The 19,235-nt window shown below is 37.9% G+C and overlaps 1 protein-coding gene and 1 long non-coding RNA gene across 2 annotated transcripts; both read right to left on the minus strand.

The window, feature by feature from the left end:
• Positions 1–3,504: 3,504 nt before the first annotated feature.
• LOC122657860 lies at positions 3,505–12,632 on the minus strand. The gene is made up of 3 exons (XR_006332378.1): positions 12,561–12,632; positions 5,657–5,661; positions 3,505–3,516 (listed from the first exon to the last, which is right to left on the minus strand). It is a non-coding gene; the product is annotated as an uncharacterized LOC122657860 (long non-coding RNA).
• A 1,732-nt stretch (positions 12,633–14,364) lies between these two features.
• On the minus strand, positions 14,365–19,022 carry LOC122659601 (pectinesterase inhibitor 6). The gene is given in 3 exon segments (XM_043854700.1): positions 14,365–14,586; positions 14,588–14,989; positions 18,906–19,022. Coding segments are annotated over 3 exon segments (741 nt in total).
• Between the last annotated feature and the right edge of the window lie 213 nt (positions 19,023–19,235).

The following is a 19,235-nucleotide window of genomic DNA, read 5'->3' on the forward strand; positions in this document are numbered from 1 at the left end:
TACGGCCCAGTTGCCCGAGCAGCCATAGCAGCACAGACCATGTGAGGTGTGTTTTTACCACCTTACCCCTGCCCGAGCACCTTACCCAAGTAGGGGTAAGGCGGTCACTGCACACCTCATTGTGCCTGTGCTGCTATGGTAGCTCGAGCAACTGCGTCGTAGAGGATCTATTTCCATAATTTCCCTAAAGCTTTGTTTGGAACGCAATATATGAATTGAACAAAAAAGAAGAGTAGAATAAGATGAAAGTAATGAGTACCATAAAACAAAAAGATGAAAGTAATGAGAAATGTATGTCTTTTTTTTTTTCTCCATTCCAAACATAGCCTAAACACCCTCCATCTTACCATGGAGCCAATTTTCTTTCATCCACAGTTAAGGGATTCTCCCAAGGGTTTGGACGGTGTGCATAAGGTATAGAGAAAAAGTGGAGGTATTATCGACTTCATATAATATTGAGGCAAAGCATTTGTGACTTCACCCATAGTGTAGGAAAGCTTTTTCTTTTTACATTGTGAAAAGATGTAATATGATAAAATTGCATTGAAATTATGATTGACATCCTTCCATGTTCTATGAGGTTAGCAAAACTCATTGAGAGGTTGGACTAAGTAAATATTTTCAGTTTGATAGGGAATGCATGTTTCGGATTAAAATCCTCTCCAATTCCCTAAAAATGCAGTGTGGTACAGTTCAGGGCTAAGAGCTCGACACGTGGAAGCTAGATGCTAAATCCAATGGTGCCGAGCTCAATTGACCCAGTTTTTTTCTACTTTCTTCTCAAGCTTGGCACCGTTGGATTTAACATCTTCCATGTGTCGAGCTCTTAGCCCCGAATTGTACTGCATTGCCACTTTTAGGGAATTGGAGAGGATTTTAAATCCGAAACATGCACTCCCTATCAAACTCAACCCAGTCCCACCCTAATTGACCTTGATCGGGCCGGGTTGGATCGAGTTGGCCCTGATTGACCTTGATTATTGTTAGGGCCAAATTGACCCTGTTTGACCTTTTCTCTTTTTCTTTTTTTTTTTTTATCATTTTTGTCTTCCTATGAATTAAAAAATTGTGAAACACCTGTTCTTTAAATCACAGTAATATATGTCCAAAAAATCACAACGAATCAAATAATACATAGTCCTACCCTAGCTATTTCAGTACAAGAAAAATTCAATAGATGAATAGCACAAGCAATATTAAAACTTTAAAGAATATCAAAACAAATACACCCAATAGAAATTCAAGGAAGCAAGACATACGAAAGTAACAAAATCAAACCATAACATCCCCCCATAAAAATAAAAAAACTAAGAAAAACTTAGCTTAAGAAGTAAAAGAAATTAACATCTTGAGTACACTAGATTCACTTTCTGTTCATAGATTCATGAACCTGCATAAAATCTACTAGACCATGGTTTTAGTGCACGGTATCGAAATGGGTATCAACGACCTGCAAAATTGATACGATACCGATACGGTATCGCCTTGGAGCAGCTGTATTGGACAAAAATACCCCTAAATTTCCTTTAAAAAAAGTTTTTTAACCATTTTACCCCTCATCCATATTGTACTATCAATACAATATTGATGTCGCTGACTAGCAAAATCGATACGTATCGCCCGATACAGACGATACGATACCGATACTTAAAACCATGTACTAAACAATGCTAAAAAATCCTACACAATAAAATTTATTGGTTTTTATCACTAATTCATTATGTCGACATATATCATGAAGGATACAGAGGATATGCATGAAAGACAAGACCCTTCAAGGGAACACAGCAACAGAAAGACTCTCTTTCAAGGAACCCCCTCCAAGTCATTTCAAAGGCTCATCTCATCTGCTTTGAGACCAGGACCTTTCAAGGATGAAAGAGGAAAAAAGATAAAAGACTAAAATTTGTTGAAGATTTCCTCTTGACAGAAGGAACCAAAAATGGAATGAAAAAGAGATTAGTAGAAACAGAGCCCAAAGTTCCGGAACAAAAAAGTAGACAAATAAGGAAATTTTCCACTGCAAATTGATACGAAAAAAAAAAAGAAAACGTATTAGCCCTCACCTAAATCAAAGCATTCCAAGGCTCAATTGCGTAAAGAAAAGAAAGGATCAGTGGATCTGAAACTCTAATAGAAGCAGAAAAAAACTATAAAAAAAAGAGAGAGTTGCAAGAGCTACCACATGTGAATCATGAAAGGGATCCTATGAATGACTCAGTCTGGAAAGTCTTCAAAGTAATTCACCACACAAAAACAAAAGACTAGGAAGTGGAATTCCACTTGAATTTTTCGAAACCGTTCACGTAGTGAAACAAATGACATATACGCCCCCTGAAGCAGACTTTTGTGACTGGTTTTGGCTTTGGACGCATAAAGCATTAACCCAAAGAAAGAGAGTTGCAACGAAGAAGCGCCCCAAAAAGCTACTAAAACAAGGAACTCGAGAAGCATCTGGATTCTTCCGAGTCTAGAACACACAGTCTCGTCTACACCAGAAAACTTTAAATGTAAAAAGGTGGCAGCGCTCGAGCACTGCTATTGTAAATTACTAATAGCAGCGTTCCATCAATCCTAATCGTTAAATTATTATAATTTGATCTGAAGCGTTCAATTATTAAATCACTTTACCTGTTGTTTATCCATTTAATTGGTGAATTACATAGTGTTCCGTCTCTTTCAAACACAATCCCCAATATCCTGATTTTTACCTTAAAAAAAAAAAGAAAAAAAATATTTCCCAAAATCTCTTTCAAACACGAGGAGAGATGACAGTGAGGAGGAACACTGGGATCCGACTCTCTACTTCAAAGTTGGTACTTCCATCTTACTTCTATAAGAGCTCAGCGTGCCATCTGGCCTAACAACCATCCAACGGTTGTACTTGAAAATTTCAAAATATTGTGAAAACCGAAAGAGAATTGTTAGAACCACCTCATACGTCAAAACAAACCCATCCGATCGGTTCATTTACATCAAACCAAACCCATTTCACAACTCACACACTTGGGTAGGGTTTCAAATCGATTTGGGAAATCTAAAGAAAACGTCCATCGATCCCTTCGTCTCTGCTTCACTCCCTGCTACTCTTCTTCCTCTCACAAAACCATATTTTCTCATTTTCAAATGGCTTGAAGGAAGGTGATACCTGCACTTTTGAACTCACTCGCAAAGGAGACCGGAAGGTCATGGATTTCTCCTTGCTTTGAATCCCGCCATGAAAATACAATCCAATCTCATTGAATCCCAGGAAAGCATTCACAAAAATGCTTAAACAAATTTGATGGAATTTGACAATATATGTTTTTCGTTTATTTTTTCTGTTTTCTTATGAATAGACCCATCTTTATGGGATTAACGATAGAATGTGATTATTTGAAACAAATTTGAAATCAACACAGAGTGTCATGATTCGTTTCTCAAATCTGAAACAAATTTTGTTATACTTTAACAAGAACCCGTCTCAACCACAGCACCAACGAATTCACCCCGAAAGCCTAGAAACCAGATCACGATCTGAAGCTTGGAGGTCTGCTACTCAGGTCGGACAAACCAGATCTAGATCTGGGTATTGTTTCCCACCTTCGTTCTTCGCCAGAGGAAGAAGAAGCTCGGCTTGGGACTTTGGGCAACGAACAAATAAGTGAGATTATTGTAATGACCCAGCCCCTCTATTGGTATGACATTGTCATCTACCAGTCTCGAGGTTTTAAAAGCGCGTCATGTATGAGAAGATTACTCTCTTTATCAATAGCTCAAGATCTCCCTCCTAGTCGATATGGGACTAAATTTGCACAATGTAACGCCCCAAGAATATGGCCTAGTGCCGGCCTGTCTGGGAGATCGTTGAGGTGTTCCCACCAAGACACGACTAAGTACCAGGGGGTTTGGGAGATCGATGAGGGGGTGCAAACTTAGTCCCATATCGGCTAGGGAGGGAGATCCTGAGCTATTGATAAAGAGTAGCATGCTCTACATAGCATGACGCGTTTTAAAGCCTTGAGGCCCATTGGGCCAGAGAGGACAATATCATGCCAATAGAGGGGCTGAGTCGTTACAGTGGTATCAGAGCAAACTCCCGACATCGGTGGTGGGGCCACAGCGGAGACGTTATACCCGTAAGGGAGGGAGAATGTAATGCCCCAAGAATACAGCCTAGTACCGGCCTGCCTATACCCGTAAGGGAGGGAGAATGTAATGCCCGAAGAATACAGCCTAGTACAGGCCTGCCTAGGAGATCGTTGAGGTGTCCCCACTAAGACACAGCTGAGTACCAGGGGGTTTGGGAGATCGGTGGTGGGGCCACAGCGGAGACGTTATACCCGTAAGGGAGGGAGAATGTAATGCCCCAAGAATACAGCCTAGTACCGGCCTGCCTATACCCGTAAGGGAGGGAGAATGTAATGCCCGAAGAATACAGCCTAGTACCGGCCTGCCTAGGAGATCGTTGAGGTGTCCCCACTAAGACACAGCTGAGTACCAGGGGGTTTGGGAGATCGGTGAGGGGGTACAAACTTAGTCCCATATCGGCTAGGGAGGGAGATCCTCAGCTATTGATAAAGAGTAATCTGCTCTACATGGCATGACGCGTTTTAAAGCCTTGAAACCCATTGGGCCAGAGAGGACAATATTATGCCAATAGAGGGACTGGATCGTTACAATTATTTTCAGAAAAGATTCAGAGGATTCAAAAGAGGAAGAAGCCCGGACTTGGGTTCGTTGGGAAGAAGAGATCTGGTTTCAGAAAGGAGGACGATGAGAACTTTGGTTCCCCAAACCATGAGAAGAAGAGATCTGAGTGACTGAAATGGATTTGGTTTGATGTTAATGAACCGGTTGGTGGGTTTGTTTTAGGGTTTAAGGTGGTTCAAATAGATCTCTTTTGGTTTTCAAAATACATATGTTTATTCAGAGTTCTTCGAAACAATCATTCAATAGAATCATCCTTCATATTACCGGACTGATTAATTCGATTGAAATTGATCTACCCAAAAAAAGAAAAAATGATCAAACTCCTAATCAGTTCGGTATTGGTTTTGATTTTCAAAAAACCTTTAGAAGATCAAAATCGGCCAATAATGGATACCTATAGGTTTTGATTTAATTTTTTTTAGATCAAACTTTGTATCGGCCCAAAACCGGATCAAACTGATATATGAAAAAAATTCAATCATTACCAAACCAAATTTTATGTTAAAAACTGACCCCACTGCATGTGGTAAATAGATAAAAAGGGAAAGATGGTATTAAAAAAAGAAAGAAGAAAAAAATCATAAAATAATGCAATTAAGCCACTAAATAAACATCATGTAACCAAGACCTGCCTCCACTCGACAAATACGATTTACTGTCAATCCATGTCTCTTAGTGGATCGAACTCTCATAATGCTCATTTCACCATTCCTTAGATCGGATACGAATCGGATGTGATCGCCTCATAAATCTCATTTCATCAAACCTTAGAACTAGTTGAATCATCAAAAACCATAATGATCGCGGTCAATGATTAATTTTTTATTATCACTATATCATCGGTTGAATTTTATTTTTCTTTCTTTTTTTCGGATTATTCATATTTTTCTCCCATATATTATTAAATAGATAGAGATATCCCTAAATGATGACGGATGCGAATCTTTAAATATCTACTTACGACGGTTGCTATACCATACTGAGATATAAACAGATCGGATATGATCGGATCCAGATATTCTACGATCGAATGATATGGATGAGAAATTAACCAATATAGTGATTTTTTCAAATATTTTGACTTGTTTCCCTGATTTGTGTAACCAAGACCTGCCTCCACTCGACAAATTCGATTTACTGTCAATCCATGTCTCTTAGTGGATTGAACTCTCATAATGCGCATTTCACCATTCCTTAGATCGGATACGAATCGGATGTGATCGCCTCATAAATCTCATTTCATCGAACCTTAGAACTAGTTGAATCATCAAAAAACCCCTATTGATCGTGGTCAATGATTAATTTTTTATTATCACTATATTATCAGTTGAATTTTATTTTTCTTTCTTTTTTCTTCGGATTATTCATATTTTTCCCCAGATATCCTTGCCGATCCTGAATCAGTGGGTATCTCTAAGACCGATGCAATCTAATTTTAAAAAAATTATAATACCTAACAGATGCAATCTAATACCTAACCGATGCTATCTAATACATATCAACCAATACCAACAAGGTTATCCTATGTTCTTAAAAAAATTACTTTTTATTTTTATATATTTGTATCCTTGTCTATACTAACCCACCATTACAAGATCGCCCAGAAATCGGTTTTGGTCTCAGCCGATATCGATCTAAATCAATCTATCAGTTATTCAATAATTCTTTTTTTTTTTTGTTCAAAAATTAGATTTTTTTTCATATTTTGACCCTTGTCTGTACCAACCCATCAATAGGGGTCCGATATTGGTATTTGCTAAGGAATTGGAGAAAGAGAGAGATTATTTAGAACAAAAATGCCCATCTTGGGATTGGCTGAATTTGGCTGAATTTGGCGCATCGTGTTTGAAAGGGATAGAGCGAAAGAGATTTTGAGAGTTTTTTTATTTTTTTTATTTGGTACAAATCAGATTTTGGGATCGAGTTTGAGAGAAACACAACACTGCTATTATTAATGTAGTTCACCGGCTAAGTGGGTAAATAGCAAGTGGTATAATAAATTGGACGATCCAGATTAAATTTTAATAATTTAACGGTTAGAATTGATGGAGTACTGCTATTATCAATTGCGCTGCTACCGCTCGCCCAACTTTAAATACAGAAAAAAGAAAAAGGCAGAGACTGCAAATATACAATAGAAATGAGAGTAATAATTTGGAAGGTAATAACTAGCTGTCCTTTTCCTTGGTCCCTCAAAATGCTAAGTTTGTTAAACAGGAAATTATCATTCAAGTCTCAACACAACGTTATAGGGTAATGAGTGGAAAAATAATTAAAAACTAAACATTTCTTTATGAAATCCTTTTGGTTAAATTCATACCTTTCTTGTATAATATATATATATACTAGCAAACTATATGTTGGGGTTGAGAGGATAAGGGCACAGGGGAGATTGTGAAGAAAGGGGAGAGTTTTTGGAAGGGAGAAGAAACTTGTGGGGGGAGAGAGAGAGATCATTGGATTTTAGGGTGTCTTCTCTTCTGGACAACAACTCCAATTGAGAAAATTGTCTAATCCACAATAATTGATTGTGGCATTAAGAAACTTTTTGTTTCTTCCATTAAAAACTTCTCTCATTTCAAGTTTCTTCCATTAAAAACTTCTCTCATTTCAAGTTAATTTCCTTGTCTCTATATCCAAATCACCATTGACATGGCCATGAACATTACTAATTAAGAGATACCCAACCGATAAGTATTACATTGTCTAATCCGCAATAATTGATTGTCACATTAAGAAAGTTTTTGTACCCCTTTGTAGGTATTTCATGGTTTTCAGATGTCAAAATCTCTGGGCCTCGGCCATTGTACCTACAATATGCTTACTCCATTCTCATCTACCCAATTGCATCATAGCTTCTCTCTCCAGGGGACATGAAATATCTAATGTCCTACAAGTTGTGCTCATTACATGGAACAAAAGAAATTTGAGAGGGGGGGGGGGGGGAAGAGGAAGGACAAATCACACATGTTTGAGCAAGTAAAAAAGCAAAGTTTCTTAAATAATACACTCAATTCACTAATACTATATAAAACCTCAAAAGCAAGATGAAGGACCTAAGAATGGTTAAGTTTGATAGATTACAAGATTAATCAGGCTGCGGAATCCTAAAAGGAAAAATAATCAACATCCTTACATCTATATTGAGCTAGATAATATTCGAGCCAATAAGAGCCACACTTACACGTTAGGATCAGCTTACTGCTTTGCATAGTAAAGGGCAACATTCAACTTCCTCTACTCACTATCCTTGCAGTGGTCTCCACACCAAGAGAAAAGAATATCTTTCCATAACTCCAGAAGCAACTCAACAACCATGTTTAGAGTCTCCGACAATTTACAATCTACACCAAAGTTTTCAGAAAGCTTTCCGGAAATTTACAATCAGTGTCCAGAATATCTCTGCAAGGGTGAGCAGCTTCTGCAAAAACCGATTGGAAAGAAGGTTTAGATCTGTAAAAATGTGGGGAGTGTAAAGTATGTCTATGGAAAAGTCATTGCACACGAATTAAGAAAGAAATGTTTTACAATGATTTTTATGTTTAATCCTTGACGTCAACTTTGTCATAATGTAAAGAATCAGAAGATTATGAAGGTTGGATGTTGCGAGAAATTGTTGGTCCCATCAAATTGTGTGGACATGAAATGTAATTGATCAAACAATGAGAATGTCATGTTGAGCTGAATAGTTCCCTGTTTAGGCTTCTTCCTTAGAATAAATAATTAAATAAGCTTAAACATACTATTTCACAAGTTGAGAAGACTTAACTAACACATATTTAGAATCAGGTCCAAAAGTGAAAGAAGGTACTACTATTTTTCAAGGCAACAATTCTGGCCTAATATACCGTTTCTTCTTGGTTTCTATCACTCATTAGGACATAATTTTTGGGTCCTGAAGTCATATATTGGAATTTAATCTATTAAATCAACACACTGTGCAGGATAAAATGCTCATCCTGGGATGCTCTAGAGAATGTGTATTGCAGATCATAGGAACTACATGATTGAATTTGTTTTAACATCCACTCCTGTATTCCTTCTTATAAAACTCAGTGAAAGCTAGTGGTGAAGAGGTTAGGATCACCCGATCGATCTCTAGTATACTTGCTTACTATTATCAGTAAGCACAAACAATAACAGAGGTACAAGTCTTGGTCCAATTTGACTACAAAAATGATCACGAAAGCATTTGATATCTAATAAATAAGACACTCCATTTTTATAGTTTGCATTTCAATTGAGATGGACACCAATAGGTCTAATTTGGTAGCATGGATACAACATTCATAATGATTCTCCTAAATAGGCTAACTTCATCTATTCAGAATGAATTTTATTATTACCTTGTGCTAGAAACTGGAGATTCTTGTGTTCTCTGATCACTTTGAAAGTGTCTCACTGCTTTGTAGCAAAAGCATATGAAGCCAAACCAATACTTCTATTGTTCATCCTTTGCCTCCTTTAAAGAAACCAAATCACCCATTAGTAGTTGCTGACACATAAAAATTTAAATAGGGCTGAAATTATCACAATCAATAAGCAACGATAGCCATGCTCCCCCCGCTGGTTTTCCCATAAGTAGTTTCGGTATGACTCTAATGGAAAAAAGAAATAAGGTTAAGTGAAAGAGAAAGGGGTAGAGTTTGAGAGACAGAAGGAACTTGGGTAGTTATGGTTTGACCTTGGGTAGTTAGGGGGTAGAGAGAAGAGAGAGAGAGAGAGAGGAATCTTACAATTGTACCAATTAGACAAATCCATCGTATGAGAACCCACACTCATGGTAAATTTCCCAACATCAAGCACCATTTTTCTCCACAAGAAGGAAAACACCTAGATTGAACTGAGCAAGTAGCTCTTATTCGATATTAATTTTTTGAATGACATCACAGACATTCAATTTCTAAATTCTTAAAAAAATAGCTTGGGCAAAAATCTCGAATGGTGAATTATGAAGGAACATATACGATAAAAAAAACAAATGAAGTTTTGGGAAGAACATATACAGTAAAAAGAAGTATACCTAATATGTATGGGCAAATGAGAAAAAAAAAAAAAACAGGGCTCTCCTTCTACATAAGATTTGTTTACTATAGAAATTATTACCGTCTTGTTTCCCATTGAAACTTGTTCCAGAGCTGTTTTAGTATCATCCTTTGGAACATTCATGGTGTTCCAAAATCCAATGGAAGTAATAGAGCAGCCAATGTTTCAATTTCTACAGAAAATGAGGAACTAAAAGAAGGAGAGTGAGGATCCTTACCATGTTTAGTGATAGGCATTGGTATTTTCGGAATGGTGAGAAAACCTGTTGCCTAAAATAATATTTGTAGTCTGCCCAGGAACCACAAACTTTTACAAGTACATATACAATTGAGTTGGCTAGGCATTGAAAACAGTATACTGAGTTTAATTACATGAAATTGTGGTCAAAACCAATCACATCAAACAGAGGATACAGTTATTCCAAATTACATTAGATAAAAGAAATCCCTTTAATTGAGAATCCCTCATGCAATACCAAGCAAGAGGTACAAAAAAGTAACTTTTGAAGATTCATAGATCAGTTTTGCAGCTTTGATTCCTTTCTTAGGATTCATATTCTTGAAATTAGAAGAGTGGAGAAATATAAATGACAGAAAAAAGAAACACCAATAGGGAGAGCACTTCTTACAAGTACAACCAATAGGCAATATCCAATCGAACATGCCCAAGTTTAACATCATCCATTTGAAATCCTAATGTCTAGAACAGAGCATATGCAGCAGCAGCATATATGGTTATTTTAACAGAAATTCTGCATAGGGTTTTGTCAATTCAGTGGGTACCTTCTTGGGTAGTGATGAAGTTGGCGTAACCGTAACCAAGCAATCTCCAGACATTGAGTCTCTGCAAACCTGACGGATGCAAGATTCTCATAATGGAGAAACATCGAAGAGTTGTACACCGGTGATGTCAGGGTGAAGGTCCCCAATGTGAAGCAAAGGCACAGGGATGGTCTAAGGTACAACCATTGACACCCACACATGCAGGAGGAGATGACACAAAGAATTTCTAGAGAATAAAGAAATGCTAGTGGTGGCATTAGGACATGTGCACTATTACTCAACCTTCTCTCAATCATCAATCCAGATAGGAAACTTCAAGTTTGGACAGTAATAAATCCCACATGGTTACCCCTATAATCTCAAAATCAAGAAATAAATATCCATTTAAGATGGACACAAATCCTTACCTTTGAAACCCAAATCAGTGGCTGTAGCAACAAATCCACCCACAGATTCATTAACAAAGTCTCTCTTGATCCTGTATTTCACTATTTCTGCACCAACTACTCCATGCCTATAAAATCCCTCTAATTGAAGCAAAGGTCAAACCATAATTACCCAACAGGTTTAGAGTCCTTATCAGCCCAGGAAGCACAACACTTCTCTCAACATGAGGCACATTGTACCAAGTCACAACAACTGTTCCACAAATAGACCCAGAAACCAAACTCAAAGTCGGACCCTTAGTCGCCTTCATCATTGAAGTGTCACTGTCCTCAAAATATCCTACTTTTGAAGGATCTGTGGTTCTCCTCTAATTGGAAAAATAAATAAATGATCCAAAACGCTCCAAACACAAAATCATAAGAATATGGATGAGAGAAATACAATTTATACTAACACTACCCAGAGCTGATCATCACATATATACAAAATGGGAGAAAACCATCAAATTCATAAAAGGCACATTACTCAAGATTTCAAAATACACTCAGAAATCAATGAGAGAGATAAACAAAATAATCACTTTGTGTTATTCGTGCAATTTTTTCACTTAATTTAACAACATTGGACTTGAATGTGTCCAAAGGATTCAATTGTTTCACTGATAATCCATTCTACATATATATATATATATATATATATATATATATTTTGGTAAAAATCAATTCTACATGTTAGAACTGGTAAAAGTTTTGCAAAGAAATTTGGAGAGATTAAAAATACAGTTGGCAAGGAAAAGGTTCCAAACTCCAAAGAAAGAGCTCCAAATTGAAGTCACAGAGAGAGAGGAATAAATGTGATGTTTCAGATAGGGATGTGTCTAAGGGAAACGTATGAGTAAAGGAAATAAAACCAAACCCGAAGTCGCAACCTTAATCGTCTTCATTATTGGAGTTTCACTGTCCTCGAAATATCTCAGTTCTGAACAATCCATGGTTCTCTTCTAACAAAAATAAATAAATAAAATGGTTGAAAACGATCCAAACTCAAAATCACAAGAATATGGATGAGTAAAATATAGTTTATATTTACACTACCCAGAGCGGATCATTGCAAATATACAGAGGGGGAGAAACCCATCAAATTCATAAAGTGCCATTAATCAATATTTCAAAATAAACACTAAAATCGATGAGAGATATGGACATAATAATCAAATTTTCACTTAATTTATCAACATTGGACTTGAATGAGTCCAAATGATTCAATTACAACAACAAATGAGAATAATCCATTCTACTATCAAATCATGTTAAATTTTTCAAAGAAATTTGGAGGGAATGAAAATACAGTTAACATGGAAAAGGTCCATACTCCAAAGAAAAAGTTCCAAATTGAAGTCTGTTTATAAGTAGTCCGTGAGGGCGATGTTGCGAGGGTTTGCAGCAGTGTGGTAACAAGCAGAACTTTAGAAGCCCTAAATGAAGATAGGAGAACTGAAAAGTAAAAAAGGGGATCGATCCCATTAGGTGTAAATCCTAAGATAAACCACCAGAAATACAATTAGTTAATGAATCCTATGGAAGCAACCCATTTCAATCATGCAGGAAATTCTACATGAAAAAGAAAATCAATACAAACCAATTAAGATATTACCTAATCTTCTTCAGTCGTTCCAAATCATCTCACAACTTCATATCCAGTACGTTTGACACAACCTGTGAGAGACAAAGAAATAGATTAGGAGAGAGAGAGAGAGAGACAATAAAAAGAAAACTCCATCCTGAATAAACAAACAAAGCATTAAATCCAAGCGGTTGGGTGTCTTGATGGTGAATTTCATCTCCAGGGTCATTCGTGCTCCTCTGTTTTCAATTTGAGAGAGAGAAAGAGAGAGACCCACATTATCTGTGAATTCCATCAACCACCAGGCAGATGGATGAGCAAGACAGATGCTTTTAAGAGGCAAATTCGAAATTTAGGGAAATAGATAACAAACAAAAAACAATACATGCAACATATCGGATTAGACACTGCTAAAAAGATTAATCTCTAAGACAGCATTGGCGGTTTGAGGACGGAGACGAAACACTATAAGCAATGGGGTTGCAGAGGCCCGTAAGAGAGAATGAGATTACCAAGCCACCACAGCCAAAACCTCCATATTTAGCAAGAATGACAGACAAAGAGCGAAAAAGGAGGGCGGAGGTAGGGCAAGGAGAGGAGGGCACAAAAATTCACAACCGTTACAGTTATTGAGAGGGGAGGCGAAGGTTCGTATCTGCAAACCTGGAAGAGTGGCCACGGTAGGCTTCTATGGATCTCTGTTTGTTGGGTAAGGGTCCTCTAGTGCATAGAGATGGTTTGCGCGCGAGTAATTTTTGAGGGGGTTATGGGTATTTTTGTCAACTGAAAAATTTGACAACAAAAGTTGAGAGAGAGAGAGATAATGCATGCACGAGATAATGCATGCACTTATGGTTTTACCTCAGGGAAACATACAGAGGTGCTCCATTACCTCCACTGCTCCGTGCTCTTAAGTTGCAGAAGCTAGAAGACGAGATGCAAAGAGGAGTTGCAGAAGCCAAAAGCCGAGATTGGGAGAGGAAGTAACGCGTAGCTTGATCTTGAATCCTTAAACAAGTAAGGATTTACCCCATGGAAACACAGAGCGGCAGATGTTGGGACTTGCGACTAAGGATTCTACGTGTCGAACTCTCAGCCCTGAACTGTACCACACTGCACTTTTAGGGAATTGGAGAAGATTTTAATTCAAAACTTACATTTCCTATCAAACTCAAAATATTTATTTAGTCTCACCTCTCAATGAGTTTTTCTTGTTTTTTTTGGAAAGATGTCAATCCTAATTTCATTGCAATTGCATCATATTACATCTTTTCACAATGTAAAAAGAAAAAGCTTTCCTACACCATGGGTGAAGTCACAACTCACAAATGCTTTGCCCCAGTACTATATGAAGTTGATAATACCTCCATTTTTCCTCAATACCCTATGAACACCATCCAAACCCGTGGGAGAATCCCTTAACTGTGGGTGAAGGAAAACTGGCTCCATGGTAAGATGGAGGGTGTTTAGACTATGTTTGGAATGCCAAAAAAAAAAACAGAGAAAGACGCATAAATGTCTCATTACTTTCATCCGATTCTACTTTTCTTTTTTGTTCAATTCATATATTGCGTTCCAAACATAGCTTTAGGGAAATAAAATAGTATTATCCGATAAAATGGGTTAGGAAAATCAAGATTATATATCCCATACAACGACCCATTAAGAGGTTTTTTTCAATGGTGACGCTTACATATCATCTATGTGATCTATATTTCGATCCAGATCTTCTATGGCATGGATTGCCCGTTCTGCCGTGCTGGGCAGATATAAGACGACGCATATTGTCCGCCTTATCCCTGCTCGAGTGCCTTTCCCGTAAAGCAAATTAATGCTATGGACCGGTAAAGTCCCCTTCACCAGCTGATGCGAGATTGACCACTAAAGCCAATGCATTACTTGTCATGTAAGTGACATTCAAAACCCCATTACAGACGAGAGATTTCACTTCCCTCCCTTTATTACCACCAATGAAGCCATCCAAGCAGGTATCCTCACCAGTCAAGGCAGCACTCACCCATGTCTCAACGTTCTCCATCTGCCTATCAAATGTACTAGCTAGACTTCAAGCTCCTTAGTTCTCCAAGCGATTTGTAAAGGTTATCCAGCGAGTCATGGAAGCATTCGATGCAATCTAAGAGAGCCATTCGCTGCTTCCCTCTTAAAACCCTATTTTGCTTCTGGTTGATCAAGTTCTGAGTAACCTTCTTAGCCTCACCCACTGTGACTGATACAGCAGCTCGTGCCCATCTACGGGGGTCTCTTGTCGCCGAGTTAGAAAAGGGTGAGAGTGAATTGATGCAGAGATCTTTGTACCGAGTCACATTACATGTTTCTTTGACGTAGTCATCCCCGCATCTACTGGACCAAGCTATGGCTCGCCATGTAGCACACGCGAGGAGTAAGGAAACTAAGAAGTGTGGAAGGAAGGAAAGAGACGTAATTGGTTCTGATTCTTCCTTGCAGGTGGACGGTCATTTTGCCCTTAACTGTGTGAGGTTGCACGCCGTGCAGGCAGCAGCAAAGGATCCCGATCCTTCATCCTTCAATTTACATCAGAGTTTAGAAACCTGGAATCAGGATTTGGATTGGTTTAGGTCGATTTCGATCCAATCCGATTAGGATCAGTGAGGAATCAGTTGGCATCGATCAAAACATGTTTTAATCTTAGTTTTCGTATAAGGATTGGCCGAGGCAGATATGTCACAATTAGGGTAAATCGAACAATCTACTCCCAATTTTCGAAACCCTGCTTTACACACAAACGAAGACATGGATTCAGGATTTAAAAAGGGCAAAAGAAAGCTATCCGATCGTATGGCCCCTACGCCCAGGCACAGCCCCCTAGAATGACTGCCCCACCCGTACAAAATGAAAATCCCCTCTAATTGATGTCTCCATGCATCCCCTCTTTGGATCCACGCAGGTGTAGGGGTCACCATACGACCCATCAACATTCTTCTTTCCTAAAAAAATGTCTAACAAAAAGTATGTAAAAAGTTTTCTGCCACCCAAAGTGAAGAGAGAATCTCTTCATCTCATGTTATTTGACGTTTTATTAGACCTTGATTAGTGAATGTCATCTTGACTCAAAATATATATATATAGTGAATGTCATAATGAACTCGTGCTTTTATTTACAAATATCCTAAAAATCATATTCCAATCCAATCGGTGGGTCAACTCCAGGAATTATGAGGTTCTATTTTCACCATGGGTGAAAGGAAACTCATTCCAAAAGGTATTGTATAGAATCATAAACAAATTCTATTTGAGTATTGGATCAGCTACAAGTAGGGGAGGTCATTTCAGCCTTCTTAACATGGGCACAAATGCCTCGTACCCTGGCATTCTCTTCTTTTTTGTCAAAAAAAAAAAAAAAAACTCATTTTTCATAAAAAAAGGGAAAAAAAATTGATGAAATAATAATACAAATACGGGAGAGGGTTCTCTGCCTACTAGCATGGCCTGCCAACACAAGAGCTATACGCATGAGCATCAGCATGAGTGGAATTTTTTGCATTCACTGGGAAGGAGGTCATTTTGCCTCCCTTGGTGTTTGAGTGTAGGTGCCACACTGTCGTAGACGTTCTTTTTCCCTTCAATTTCTTTTCTTTGAAAAAAATTAATAAAACTAAAAAACAATCGATGGGATCCTTGATTTTAATGCAAGAAGTAGTATAAGGTCAGGTAATTGGCCTCAGGTTTATCCTCTAAGGGATCTTGGAGGGCTTACCTTACTTGTAATTGGCTTCAGGTAGAGGGATGTCAGGTAATTAGCCGAAGATTTATACTCGATGAATTGGTCAGGTAATTGGCCCAAGGTTTATTCTCATTGGATTTTGGAGGTCTCTACCCTAATTGTAATTGGCCTCAGGTAGAGTAAGGTTAGGTAATTGGCTTTTGGTTTATTCTCCAAGGGATATTTGAGGTCTCTACCCTACCTATAAAGATTTGCTCTTACCCTTGTTGTATTGGTTGTGGGTAAAAGATTCTATTACACAACATATAAATGGATGTAAGTAATTCATCATTAGTGTTTCTTCAACCTATACTTACCCATAAAAAAAAGGTTATCTACGACATCTGGGTTGGGGATATAGGGTCATTGTTGTTAAACCAAGTAGAAAAAGTTGTTAGAATAAATTATATGAACGAGAGAGAGAAGCATAGTCAAATTCCTGGAAAATTAAGGCAGAGTGTTTGGGCATGGGTAGAGAGGTCATTTCAACCCCCCTTTGTTAGAGGAACTGAGGAACTGAGCCGGGCAGCCAACTGGAGGTGATAAAGATCCCAAATTCCTAGAGTGTGACGAAGAATCCTCTACAACCACTTTCGACCCACTTTGATCTTGTCGACCCCCTTCTCCATAAAATTGCTAGGGTTATCAACTAATTGGCATTGCTACCATTATACAAATTGGAGCAAAGACCAACATTGTCATACTATACAACTAATGTCTTTCCCATAATGTGCTCAGTTTTTCACAGGCTGACACATGAAACAAGCTTTACACATTTGAACGAATTAACGGGAAAACTCATTACCCATTAAGGAAACCATCTCTTGTATTGAGATCCATCCAACCAAACCCATTAGTTAACAACATCAACTAATCCATATACATACAATGACTGGATGTTAGTTCATACATGGTGAAAACATTACACAAGTAAACTGTATCTACCTAGAACTCAGGTTTCAAATGTTACATGAACCTAAAGGAGTTTGGCGATTTTCTTTTCTGAGAGACAATACATTGCACATGTTTTTGCTAATAGAAATAGACATTACATGTGATCTATTATTGAACATGTTGTGTTGGAATTTTTTCAATAATTGTGTGGACGGTTTTGGGTCATTCTTTGATTCAATATTGGCGTGGTTTTTTTGGCTAAGGGACATGTATCTTCAAATGGACATATCCATTTATATAGCTACATTCATAGCACTTGGATTGGAATCTTTTAATTTAATCAATGAACCAAGAGACACACCTACACCATGAGGTATCTTCAAGAGACACTTACATATAAGTGTTTGGATTATAATCTTTTAATCCTATCCACTCATGTAAATGGACACACCCATTTCATGAGGTGTCTTGAAGGGATACATCCACCACAATAAATAGAGGTGAAATGGACAGCCCAAATCATTCAATTTTTATGGTACGATTTCAGTCAGTCAAGCATTAACAAATTCTCAATTTTCTGATAGTTTCAAGTGGGAACATATCAATTGCTTCTTTTCTTATATCCCTAGGGACACCAATATGGATAAGCTTTGTCTAGCTTTGTCACACATGATTTCAAGGAGGATAAGCTGAGTAAGAAAACTTGGTTTTCCAACAATGTAATCGACTATTGTTTTGGACATTAAATTTCTAAGCTCATGTGTAATTAATTGCTTCTTTTCTTATATCCCTAGGGACACCAATATGGTGGCTGATTCTCTAGCCCAAAGGCCTTGTCATTGTCGTGTATAACAGCATGGTCGAATTTGACTCAGTGGTTGAAGGAAAGTTGTAATCCATTAACCACAAGCCCTCACGTGATAATCAATAGACATTCTTTTACCCCCCAAAAAATGTGATACGCTATGAGCACAATATATGAAACATTGGATTAGCATTTATATCAATGGGTAAAAGGGGAGGACAAAAAGTGAGCCCCAATTACTCTAGTCTCTTGGTTTTTTTTAAAGGGTAATAGACTAATGGACCAAAATTCCCTTCACCCATGATGAAGGAAAGAAAGTAAGCCCTTTTACCCCTTTCTAATCTTTATTAGAAAGGTTATGGAGCATTCAAAAAACACAGAGAACACAAAAACTGTGATAGACTCAAAATTGTTTTAAAAAAAAAACAGAAACGTTGCCATATAGAGCTTAATGGACCAATTTTCCCCACCCACGACAAAAGAACTTTCCTTCACTGCAGAGCTCGAGGGTGTTTGGATGGAACCCAAGGGCATTTTCAATCCAAATAGTAGGGGCTGCGGAGTAATTAAGGTCCCAAGATGGTGGGTGAACGGATAAAGATCCTCTACGGTACACCATCGGGCGATACGACCTCCACTGCACGCCACGTGGTGTCCTAAAACCCAACGCTCTAAAATGCTTCACCAATTTTCAAATGGAAATACCCATTTGACACAAACCCGACTCCCTGAAATGATCCGTTTCTAATTGTAAAACGGGTTTCAATAATTTCCCAGTGCACGAGCGAAATAGAAATTCTTCAGTGTCCTCTTCTCCTGCGCAAGGGTTTTTACCCAACTGATAAAACTTTTGAACTCCCCAACGCCTTCCACTGGCGGCGATCTTTGTGCTTCGGACGATTTGTAGAGAGGGCAGGGAGGAAGCATTTTTTACTTCAAGGTTTGTTTCTTCCCATTCATCTAAGACAAGATAGTTTAAGATTTTAAAATCATAAGCTTCAGCAAACTCATTATCTGTAGAATTTGTGGATTGGAAAGTGGAAACAGACATTTGGGGATATGTTTATAGTTGCATCTTTTATTTTATATTAGAGACTTGGGGGCTACTAGTACTGTCCAGAACAGGACATCAAACTGTCAAGAAGGAAGGGAGAAGAAGAAGAACAGAGGAATTAGAACTGAAGGAAATATAATAGAGAATAAGAACAAAAGAAAGGAGAAGAACTAAGAGGAACTCACCTAGAAGATAGGACTGGATCGATGG

This window comes from Telopea speciosissima, chromosome 4 (assembly GCF_018873765.1).
Source record: "Telopea speciosissima isolate NSW1024214 ecotype Mountain lineage chromosome 4, Tspe_v1, whole genome shotgun sequence".
Lineage (NCBI taxonomy): Eukaryota > Viridiplantae > Streptophyta > Magnoliopsida > Proteales > Proteaceae > Telopea > Telopea speciosissima.